The 12,763-nt window shown below is 39.5% G+C and overlaps 1 protein-coding gene across 12 annotated transcripts in view; it reads left to right on the top strand.

The window, feature by feature from the left end:
* Positions 1–12,763, top strand: part of MYBPC1 (myosin binding protein C1) — an 83,730-nt gene that overhangs the window by 5,815 nt on the left and 65,152 nt on the right. For all 12 annotated transcript variants that reach the window (XM_033117833.1, XM_033117831.1, XM_033117837.1 and 9 more), the window contains exon 2: positions 11,557–11,598. In XM_033117833.1, coding sequence (XP_032973724.1) covers positions 11,557–11,598 — 42 coding nt within the window. The remainder of the gene's footprint in view (positions 1–11,556; positions 11,599–12,763) is intronic.

Here is a 12,763-nt window from a genome sequence, read left to right as displayed (position 1 = left end):
ACAAAGATATCAGTGACCATATTGTCTTGTTGCACCCAGGTCTCTTCTATGTAGATAGTCCCAGCATAACTTACAAGATTGTATCTGCATTGGACAGTCACAAAGATAGACAACATGCCACATTGCAGGATGTCCCCGTTCATGGGGCTGGTTATATATGTGCTTTTGTATATGTTTTCAGAGTAAAGTTTTAGAGTCCTTCAGATTAGGGTGCGAAGTGGTTGATTGTGCAAAGAGAAAGATGGGGATCATTTAATCACATGCTTATTTCTCTCTCTAAAATGAGTTCACAAAAAAAGCTACCTGGAATCTGACTTTCATTATACCTTTCAAGTCTGAAATCCACTTTAATAAGACTTTTGCCCTTTTATACTCTCGTAGGAATCTTTGTATAGGCCTAGTTGTCACATTAATACAATATCTAAAATTATGTCTAATAATATGTCAGATGTTAGATCTTAAACTTTTGCTTTATTCATTGTTTCATCTTGTACTTTAGAGATTTATAAGAACCCGAGGCTAATTTTTTTTCTCCAAAATTATCTAATTCTTTCTCTAAATAACATCAAATGTTTTTTGTTTTTTTAATTTCTCAGGAATTCTTTGTTTATATCAGGTAATAGCTTTTGTTGTCTATAAAATTTTATGAATCTTGGAGCAGAATTCTCTGCTTATAACTAAAAATTCTCCTATGTGTATAATTTTACATTTGAATTTCTCATTTTTAAGTTAGATATCTTTAGAGTCTTTCTGCATATAGTATGTATTTTCGCTTTTTCCTTACGCATATTAAGTAATATTAATTATTAAACATAGTGATATAAACAAAGTATGCTATTCATAGAATATTCTAGACAGTTCAAAGTCAAGCTGCACCATGTAATGAATTACTTAAACTTCATATGCTTCAGTTTCCTCATCTGTAAAATGGTAATAACAATAGTACCTAACTCATTGGGTCTTTGTAAAAATTAAATAAGATAAATCAGGTAAAAAGCTCAAAACAGGACCTAGCACATAATAAGAACTCAAGTATTTCCCTTCTAAAGCAGCAAACTCAGAAATCCTGTCTGGCATAAAGTGTTAAATGCCTCACATTTAATATAAATTTTGAGGGTATTTCCACCAATATATGACAACCGCTTTAAGGTACATAACAACTACTGCTCTCTTCCTTTCCTGTGTTAATATTTATAATACATTCCCAAACAGCTGCTGTTTTTATCATAGCTGTCATTGCCAGCACCATAAGGTTTTTTGTTTTGTTTTGTTTTCTTAAACCTGTGGTGAAACAGCTTTCACCCGGGGAAGCTCTGATCAAATAAGAGTTCTGTACTCCAGAGCCTCTGTTGTGTTCCCACTGAAATGTGTTATGTCCAGCCGGGGGTCTCCAGCTGTTAGACAGACGATGACAATCGGTTGTTTCTTCCCTCCATTGTGGGGTCATGGCCTTTCCCACTTAAATGAAAGAGTCACCCTGTATAGTGGAACATGTAACTATCTGCCACCGAGTGTTAACAGGCTTGCGTTTGTTGGATGTTAAGATTTTTCTCCCCACTAGGGCTGCTTTTGCCAGGTGGGGTCTTCCTCTGGTCTGAATATCTGAGATAAATGCATAAAGAAGTCTCCATGACCACATATGGATGTGGTGGCTGATTGATTGAGTGCTGCTGTGTTTACTGCTGTGGGATTTAATTTTTATGACCCCACCTGGCATTGGTCCTGTCCTTCCTCTATTTTTAAAAAGTCACCCAACATCAGGCCCAGCCATACCTTGGGGCAAGCTTGGCCTTTAAGGAACTTGATAACGCTATCACCACGTGAGAGTGACGTGATTGTGGTGATAGTCTGTCCAGGAACAGAGCCCCAGGAAAGGCATAATAAGGGACTAAACGAAGAAATTGTTAACAGTTCAAATCCCTTTAGCAATAATTGCCTTTTGAGCTGAGCAAAATTTTTTAATTTCTTTAATATGAGTAAAGGTTTTCCCACACCACCACCCCTATCTATCTATGCCACTTCAACACTTATTTGAATCCTCACTTTAAAGCATGTAAAAATAGGGATAATAAGGCAAGTCATTGGATCTTAGCAAAAAGGCCTTATTTTCCTCCAGCCCCATGTTAATAGTGAGAAGCTATTTGCTGAAATGTAATACTAACCATATTTTAATCCTCTTTCTCTGTGGAATGACATCTTGAGTTGAAACATGTGTAAATAGAAAGACATAAGAACAAGTTGACTAGGTGAGGAAAAAACTCTGTGAATTCAGGAAAATTCCATCAAACTGAATCACGAGCCACTGAAATTTTTCGTATTTGAAGCACACCTTAGAATACAGTCTTTGGCAATATTTAGCCACAGTAAATGAATATGAATTAAATTGATTGAATCATTCTGAATAGCTGGTTTCTCTGGATTAGCTAAGGGTTTATTTTGTTCTTGAACCTTATTGTTTCAATCAATTTGGGTAGAAATATGCCTAGAATGTAGTATGTTACTCCTCGCTTTAAAAAAAAAGGAAAGTGGATATAATTTAACTTTGTCTTAAATTAGACATATCAGTTATTGTGCCATGTGATAGCTATCCTGACGGCCCAAATTATTTGCTTTTGTATTAAATGGGCTCATATTATTTGTATTTTGAATTTGTGCCCAATTTTTCATAGTTTTCCTGGTTCATCGCTTGCTGGGAAGCTGCTGTCTTTTTTTGTTACTGTTGTCAGTCAGTATGTGAAACTGGCCCTTCCCTTCCCTTTGTTGTTTGCTGTGAATTCCAATCCAAGTCATTAATCTCAATGAGTAGGGCTACAATATGGAGTGCCCCCGGCAAGGCTCTTAGGGCACCACATTTAAGGAGGCACTCACTCACGGGGTCATGCAAATACAGGGTCGGCATCTGTGAGTGAGTGCATCCTTAAAAATTGCTCCCTGGGCACCTGGCTTGCCTCACCTTAGTCCCAGGTCCCAGACTAACTGAGGACCTTGGTCAGGGGCTTCTCTTGTGAATAAAGCACTTGAACTCTTTGCGCTCAGAGTTTAAGGGGCTTGAGGATCTTGAGACAAATCCATTTTGCTCTTTGTAGACTTTTTAAAATTTGTTGAGCAGCAGCTGTTCTTTAGATAAGTGAGATTGCTAGATAGCTGAATTCTGAATAGGAGAAGTGATACTAGACGATATTGCCCTTTTGCTCCTGTTATTGTGCACATAGGAAAATAAGTTTTTACCCCCCGCCCTGAATCAATGTATGGCTTTTATTTTGACTGCTTCACTCATTTTATTAATCAAGGTTATAGATTTTTCCTAAACGAGGCATGTGACATGAGTTTATTTTTTAAAAAACATATACATAAAATATTTTTAACAAGATTTCAATAAATTCAAAATGGTTTTTAAACTTTTTGGTTTAAAAGTTGCACTATTAATAATTACTGAGAAAAATTAAAAGTGTTTGTTTATGCACATTATATTCATCAATATTTACTTATTGATTAGAAGTTAAAATTGATTAAAAATTTTAAAAAAGAATACATAGCACAAGTTCTATTAACTGTCAGAGCATTATGTCATCACACATTATATATCCTATGGAAAACATCACTGCATATCTGTGAGAGAATTGAATGGAAAGAGGCAAATAATGTCTTAACATTATTTTAAAAACGCTTTTGACCTCGTGGACTTCTTAATGGGGTTTCAGGGGATTTCAGACCATTCTTTGAGAATCATTATTATAAATCAATATAGAATTGCTCTTTAAAAATGTGTAATTCCCTTAAAACTCAAGGTGGAAAATATCAGCCTATAATGAATAGAACACAGGACAAAATAAGCATGAAATCATACAACATTAAATTAAACATTAATTTATGTCCAAAACCTTTATCTCTGATATATAAGCAATATGACCAATACAAATGCACTATCATTTATATTTGCTGATTTTTCTGCTGACACTTATGATTCATATAATCGAAACTTCTCTAAGAGTTATGAACACCACCACATGAACAATATTTTATATTAAAGCAGTTTCCATTTTGCTGTTTTCTATGCACGTGAGATCCAGGCTGCCACATGTACGCAGTGCAAACCTCACATTCAACAGGGAATATATCTGACAGTGTTTATGACATATTTAACCTAAAAAGAAAAATAATTTGCTGTACTACCAAAAGTGACAAAATAGCAGTTGGCCAGATACAGCCTTATTCACCAGGACGTTTGTAATACATAGGGCATTCACATATTTTTCTTCAAACCAACAATTTGATATTAAGACTAAAAAAATAATAATTAAGAATAACATACAATTTTCTCCTGTATGCTAAATTACCAAAGGATGTTTTCAGTACATTTATTTTAACCCAAAAAAGTGACCAAAAGAAAGCCACAAAAAAGGCCTATAATTCTATCACTCAAGGATAACAAGTGTTATTATATGCTCTTCCCGTCTTTTCTGTGGCTATATAGTGTATTATATGATGTAATTATGCCTTCCGTGTTACCAAAAAGCTCAATTAAATTGAACACGAGAGTCCATAAAATATTTTTAAGAAGGTCAAGCAATGTATTATTTGAGCCAGTGAGCCCAGGGGAAGGAGAAAGCTGGGTTGTTTGTATCATTTTGGTGTAGAGGCATATAGAGAGAGGCAGGTTAATGCTTCTTCAGACTTCAGAGTTTTTTCCCTTTAATTTGCTGACTATGTCTGGATCCCTTGATCACTGAAAGTAGAAATGGTCTGCTTTGGAGAGAGCAAAACCATTTATGGAGTTACCGCTTTCCTAGTCTTTCAGCGGCAGCACCAAGGCCACATATGGGCTGTCTGCTTAAGAGCGGCCACCAGTGCCCGTCAGTTAGAATGCCCTGGCACTCACTGTGCAGGCCTACCATTGGTGGCATACCTGTGCTTTTTACAGTAGGTGGTCATAGGAAAAATCCACCACAAATAGCTCAAGCCCTTTGAAAGCATTTCAGGGTTGCAGAGGAGAGAAAGTCTATATCTATGAGTTAGGCAGGATCAAACATCAGCCGCCCTTGCAGAAGGAGAAAGGAGCTCGCTTTAGTTGCTGGTTCAGAATCCAGTTAATTTTCCTGTTGTCCATTAAAATATTTCCTTGGGCTTAATTTGTCAGAGTACCCTCATTTCTTCATTTTATTAAAAAAAAAAGTTTAAGAACAACAACTTGTAAATCCCTGCTTCTTTAGTCCATTCTGTTGGTATGTTTTCTAATGGAGACAATGGGACAGCGAGAGGGGGTACAAAAAGCCAGCTTTATTTACCTGGCAGAAAAGTCCCACAGAATTTGCCCTTTGTCTTTTGAAAAAGTACAGGTATAGCAGGACCTCACCTTGATAAGTACCTGTTTGCTCTAAATCTTAAGAGGGAAGACCTAAAGCTTCCCAAGTCCAGGTGCTTTCTGATAGTAGTTAGAGCAAAGCTAAGCTAGTTGAGAGTGGAGGTGGTATGGTTGCCTAAGGATTTTTTGCTAAGAAATGCAGCCCAGATTTTGAAATTGAGGATTCCTTAGAAAGGCAAGGGGTGTATGGTCACTGAAGGCCAAAACTCTAGCCCTAATTGCTCTCCTGCCCTTGTTAAGAAACGGAAGACGTGTGTTGACAGTACAAAGAAATATAAATGATGAAGCTGGCGAATGCCTGGGGGCATTAGGCCAGCGAAGGGTCACCAATGGGAGACATAGTGTTCCCTGTGGGTAAGGCAGACGAAGAAAGCTGCCCTTTGAGCGCCAGGGGCCAGTTCTTCATTTCTTGGCAGCAGGGAGAAGGGGCTTTTGTGCTTGTAGGAACAGGCTGCCAGTCAACTATATTTATGGAGCACCTGCTGTGCAGAATTTGAAAAGGAGGAGACAGGCCTTGTCCTCAAGAAGCTTGTGATCAAAGAGAGGAAGACTCTCCATCTACTGTAAACCCTTTAGCATTGATGATCTCATTTGAAATGGAGAGCACTCGGTGGTATTTAGGGTAGAGTCTGAGCCTTGTTGCTACTCAGTGGGAGGCGGGCAGACTGGCAACATCAGTATCACCTGAAAGCCTACTAGAAATGCAGAATCTTGAGCCCTGCTGCAGACCCCCAGAGTCAGAATCTGCACTTGACCAAATCTCTAGATGATCTGTACGCACACGGCAGTTTCAGAGGCACTTGAGGGGCCACAGAGGTGGTGAGTCTTCAAGGTTTTGAGAGAACAAATCTACCTGGTTCGGTGACGAAACTGATAGAAAACAGCAGTTCATTTATCGGTGATTCAACACACATCTTAAACACAGCCATCTCATCTTAGCCCGTTTTACAACCCCCCACTCTTGTTAAATTCATAATGAGAGCTCATGAATTTGGTCGCATGGGTGCTTCTTCTTATGGTCCCTATTCAGTGGGGTCCTGTGGAAATGGCTGTGAATAATTATTGTTATAGAGGTAGCCAATGCATTTTGGGAACATGCAAATGATTTTTAGAGGAGAGAACAAAGCTATGGGTCAAGTCAGAGACAAAGGTGTGAAAGTAAAAGAGATGTGTGAGCAGTTCCTTTAAGGCAAAAGGGGATAACTTGGGGCCCTGAGGCTTACCTGTAATGGTTTATTTTCAGTCTCAGTCATGTGCTGCTTGGCCTTCACTGCCCCTGTTTCCCCATCTCTCCAGGTTTAGGCCAGCTGGAATTCTTTATTTCAAATTCCCTGAAAACTGCTGAGTTCATTTTCTTACCCGTTATGTCCCACAAGGATTGATTGATTGATTGATCGAGTTATCTACATTGTACAAACTCTATATAATACACGTAAATTTCCTCAAAATTAATTATCACCATTTTACAGTAGGAGAGTGAGAAGCCTACTTCTCTGTTCAGTTCCCAGATGCTTCCTCGTCTCCTACCCCCGTTCCAGCTATGTTCTAACGTGATGCCGCCACAGACCTTGAAATAAGCCCAATTCTTAGCAGGTGGCATGTGTGGAAAGACATGAGTGTCATTCTCACAGGGGTGTCACAGTGAAATTCTGATAATAGTGATGATAACCATAAAGAGATAAGGACTACACAGTGTGCTCTATGTTCCCTGCCCCTACAGAAACTCATTCATTCCTGCCAAGAACCTTGTGATAAGTTGTGCTGTGTTTTCCTATAATACCAATCAAGTCAGTGAGAAAAAACATGCAATAATCGCTCTGAAAAGTCAATCAGTTTACTTCTGCCTCTCCCGTATGAGCAGCTGAGATGGGAAGTGCAGCCCCAGGCTGGAGATCCCAGATTCTGGGTCAGGCAGACCTGGGCCAGAGCCTGGCCCCACCCCTAATGAGCTGTGGGACCTCGCAGGGCCTCAGTTCTCATCTGCAAAATGGGGGTAATTCTAGCACTGACTTCACAGAATTGTTAATATTATAAGAGTGAATATATACTAGGTCCTGTATGCAGTAGGTGTCAAAAAGTGGTTGTGATTTATTTAGTCTTTCACTGGCTGTAAAGTAATGAGGTTTTTAGGATTTTCAGAAGGAAACGTTCTGGCTCCACCTACCTACCAGGCAGGCATTTCTACTTTCATTTCCTGCAACCATCCTAAAAATGTACCAGCACTAATATCCTGTAATGTTTCTGTGGTTCTGACTATCTGGTATAGTTAGCTATTAATGACCCATGGTCTGTGGATTTGTTGGAAGTTGAATTAAGCCCTTTAAATTCTCACTTTAGTTTGATTTGGAAGCTGATACATAGAACATTGGGACTAGAGACATAATGGAGATGGAGAATTCACATTCAGGGCACATTTATAGTTTCAATGTCCAAAATGATTCTCTTTTTATTTATTGGATTAGAATTCACCCTTGGCCTTACTTCAAAAACAGGATTTTAAGCAACCCTGGCTTCCTTTACATAATGGGCCTTTGTTTACACAGATGCTGAGAAACCATGGCCAATTTGGTAGTTCAAACACAATCACCAAAGAAGGGTTTCTTTTCTTTTCTTTTTTTTTTTAAATTTATTGGTGTGACAATTGTTAGTAAAATTACATAGATTTCAGGTGTACAATTCTGCATTACATCATCTATAAATCCCATTGTGTGTTCACCACCCAGAGTCAGTTCTCCTTCCATCACCATATATTTGATCCCCCTTACCCTCATCTCCCACCCCCTACCCCCCTTATCCTCTGGTAACCACTAAACTATTGTCTGTGTCTATGAGTTCTTGTTTCTCATTTGTTTGTCTTGTTCTTTTGTTGTTTTTGGTTTATATATCAGTGAAATCATATGGTTCTCTGCTTTTTCTGTCTGACTTATTTCACTTTGCATTATACTCTCAAGATCCATCCATGTTGTCACCAATGGCACTATTTCATCTTTTCTTATGGCAGAGTAGTATTCCATTGTGGATATATACCACAACTTCTTTATCCATTCATCTATCGAAGGACATTTTGGTTGTTTCCATGTCTTGGCCACCGTAAACAAAGCTGCAATGAACATTGGAGCACACGTGTCTTTATGGATAAATGTTTTCAGATTTTTTGGGTAGATACCCAGGAGAGGGATTGCTGGGTCATATGCTAATTCTATTCGTAATTTTTTGAGGAACCTCCACACTGCCTTCCATAGCGGCTGCACCAGTCTGCATTCCCACCAACAGTGTATGAGGGTTCCTTTTTCTCCACAGCCTCTCCAACACTTGTTACTATTTGTCTTGTTGATGATAGCCATTCTGACTGGGGTGAGGTGATATCTCATTGTGGTTTTTATTTGCATTTCTCTGATGATTAGTGATGTTGAGCATTTTTTAATATGTCTATTTGCCATTTGTATGTCCTCTTTGTAGAAATGTCTCTTCAGGTCCTCTGCCCATTTTTCAATTGGGTTGTTTGTTTTTTTGTTGTTGAGTTTCATAAGTTCCTTGTATATTTTGGATATTAGCCCCTTATCGGAGGCACTGTTTGCAAAAATCTTTTCCCATTCAGTTGGTTGCCTCCCAAAGAAGGCTTTCTTAATTATTTTTAAAATCAATTCACTATGCATATAATGTGTTTTCAGCAATAAAATGAGGTACCAGGAAGATGGGAAAGGAATGAAAGATCCCTGTCCTTGTTTAGTTGGGAGGGAAAAGAAACACAAATATATTGAGACAACTGAAAAATAATTTTAAAATAATTAGTGAAACAAGAGTATATTATAATGTAGTCCAGAATGCAGAGAAAATAAGGGAAAGGAACAGAATGGAATAATTAGCTCTGAGAGTCTTAAGAGACATGTCAAAAAGACAAAGATTGCCAAAGGACAGTAATGATAATAGTTATTGCTGTGCATTATAGAGCTCTATTTACATGCCAGAAATTGTGTTAGGCTTTTTATGTAGGATTAGCACCCGAAGAGGGCATTTATCTTATTAGTTATATTTCACAGGTGAGGATAGCAGGTTGATGGAGATTTAAGAATTGCCTGACCCTAATACAGCATAGAGTCAGGATTCAAACCTAGGTCTGTCTGACAGAATCACAGGTAGAGACAAAATGAAAAGGTCTGTCGGGGATCATCACTCTTCTCAGTGGCAGAAAGGTCAGAAGGTGAAAAGAGACATCAGCTGTAAAACAGAGGGGCCACTGAGGTGCCATAAGAGGAGGGAAAGATAGGACGTGCCTGTTGACAATGACTTTGAATACTAACCTGAAGAGCGTAGGCCTAACAGGTACCCTCTCGAGTAGAATAACAGGATGAAACCTAGTTGTGGCCTAAGTAATCTCTGGGACTGTGAGAAAAAGAGACTGGAGGGCAGAGAAACTTGTCTGTAGAGACAGCCACAAGAGGCCTTCAGACAATGGGCAACAATCCAAAAGATAACGCGTCAAAGAAATTGGCTACTCCCTCTCAGCATTCTGCTATCTGTGTGCTGCAACAATTTACTCAAAGCCACGCGGTCAACATTAAATTTCCATCTCTGCACTCAGATCTCTGAAAATAAAATGCCTTGAGCTAGTGTTTTGTCTTCTGGTTGACGCTGGCACTAAAGATCTTTTCCATGACATGAACAAGAAACGAAAGCTGTTCTCTCAACGCCATCTAAGGAACATTTGTCTTTCAAACCATATCACATCCTTTCATGTTATCTTCTGCCAGTCTGAAAGGCTATATGCCTCCCTCCTTTGGTCATATTTTTTATCCCTCATTAGTAAATAGTAATATATTTATTGGTGGTCATCTGAATGAAAATAGTTGGTTCTTTTTTTAAACAATAAATGGGAGTTTATACCTGGCACCAAAAATTAGTGATAGAAGGAGATGTTGCTATATCCTGGCAGCCCTGCCTCGCTTCTCTCTTGATTTCTGTTGCCATAAGATCCATTCCTTCTTCTATGCTCACCCCAGGCTGCCCAGTCTGAAATAGGATGCCTGGCCTGCACATAGTGACTCTCGGGCCACACTGCTTGTTGTGAGGTATTGTCCTCTTGGCTTGGAAAGAGCCACTTAGGGAAAAACTGTGGAAAATCCTAGATCCGGACAAAGACAAAGCTCCTGGGATCCTACAAAGTTCCTGTAATACAAAAACCTTTCTTTGGTATTTAATTGTCCAGCAGAAAATCCTTTTAAAAGAGATCACCTTCATTAACTGCCTCTTCCTGCCCTGAAGTAGAGCAGCTGGTTCTCACACACGTCACTAATTCTCAGTTCTGGGCATCTGTGGGGACTCAGCAGGGGAAATTCTAAGCCCTTTGTTCACGGGGTATGCCTTTAGCTATTTGGACATAGTATATTTGTTAACAGAAGATTCTTTCACAGGTTTTACCACCATACTTCTTTATAATTCTGGATATCCAAATCCAGGTATAAAACCTCAAAACCAGAGCTCTGAAAACTTAGGATAAGTGTAAGTGGAAATCTACTGCAGGCATAGGTACTTCCAGAAACCACTGTAAGAAACAAACAACTTGTTTCCAGATGAACGGTGGTTTGTCTTATAAAAAGAAACACTGCAAAGTCAGAGGACTTTGGTTTCATCAACATTCAGAAAGTTAGTCTCATGAGTCTCATGAGGTCAGAAACTGTGGTGCCCTTGCTCTCTGGGGAAAGCATTTACTGAGCACTGACCTCACCTTAGACTCTACAGGATGTGAGCACCTTAGTCTCCAAGGGACACGCTTGCCACGCACTGCGACTCATTTCATCCTCACAGCAACTCTATGCACATAAAATAGGTGTCGTCGCGTCCATCTTTCCAGAGAAGACAAACAGGCTCAGTGTCATTAAATGCTCTGCCTGAGGAGATAACTAAGTGGCAAGGACACCTGGATCCCCATTTTACCTGTGCTCTGTCCATCACTACACTGTGCCACATCTTGAAAATCTGTATAATACCATTTAGATCTTCACCTCATACTATCAGCCAAAAGGCAGTGTGTCTTGGGCCTCTTAATGCCACAGGTTGATGCTTTTCCTGCTTCTTCCCTCTTGTCAGTACAGGTAAGATGGCTGCCTGGAGTTGAGTGCAGCCTGGGGCTGTGGAAAGTAGCTTTTCTCTGTGATACATGAGCCTAACTCTTCCATTACTCTTTTCACTTCTAGAAAATGAAGTGCCAACCCCAGCTCCAGCCCCACCCCCAGAAGGTAAGTGAAAACACTAACTCACATGTTTGGGCTGCAAATATAGAATGTCTATCCCAGCATGATTCAGCCTTCAATGAACTGTGAGCTTTAATCTAACTCCTATGGAGAATTTGGATGACCACAGTTGTGATAGGTTTATTATAATAATAATAATAATACATTGTGTTTGTATAACCCTCTCATGTTAATCTAATTTGGATGACACATCACAGACTTATAAAACCCTCGAAGGTATGCCAAAGCTGTAGTTATGCCCATGTTTTAGTGTCGTGGAGGCTGAACTTCCAAGGGTCTGAGGATTTGCAGTGCTTTTTCACATGTAGCTAAGGGCAGACAAAACCCGCATCTTTCTTGTGAGAGTGAAAAGCGGATCCCACCTCAGTCCCAGAAGATCAGCAGCCCCTTTTAGACTTGAACTATGCCACTATCAAGCACCTCCACAGATTCCTCAGCGAGTTTCCAGAAAGGTTTAGTGATATCTGAGGCTCAACATCAGAAGCAACTTCTCCGGTTCTTAGTACCCTGTTGTGCTCCAGGTGGCAACAACAACAACAAAAAACAAGAAGTAGTATTTCCAGTGAACTCCCTGACAGGTAGAGGCAGTGCCTAGCGACACAGCAGGTAACACCTGGTTTTACACCTACACAGATTTATGAACGAGAACAGGATTGAAAGAAATGATGAGCCCAAGTGGAATGTTAAACCCCAACATGGTTCTCCAGAATTATGTCTACCCATCAAATAGCCCCAAAGATGGAGGCAACCAAAACTCTGTGCATTTTCCCATGAAGACACCAAAGTACCCTCTCTCATCACTCTTCCTCCTTGAACAGGATGAGAAGCCGATATTCATTCGAGAATTATCCACAGGGTATTTATCATGTGCACAACTCTGCCCGAACCCGTCAGAAGGATACAGAGCTACCTACCCAATACTCATTGATAACTAGGTACGAACATACTGTACCAGATGTAGTGGGCAACTCCAAGTAGAAAATATTTCCCTGTGCTCAGTTTATTTACAGCCAAGTAGAAAATAAAATATGGACCAGAGAACAATTAAATAAAATACAGCCACTGTGCTGAAACATGAGACAAAACTATAAGAACCTCACAAGGCAGTAGGTGACTTAAAGCGTGTCCCCTGAATTGACAACGTAGTGTG

This window comes from Rhinolophus ferrumequinum, chromosome 10 (assembly GCF_004115265.2).
Source record: "Rhinolophus ferrumequinum isolate MPI-CBG mRhiFer1 chromosome 10, mRhiFer1_v1.p, whole genome shotgun sequence".
NCBI lineage: Eukaryota > Metazoa > Chordata > Mammalia > Chiroptera > Rhinolophidae > Rhinolophus > Rhinolophus ferrumequinum.
Note: the sequence above shows the minus strand (reverse complement) of the source record. Positions and strands in the feature narration are given on the sequence as shown.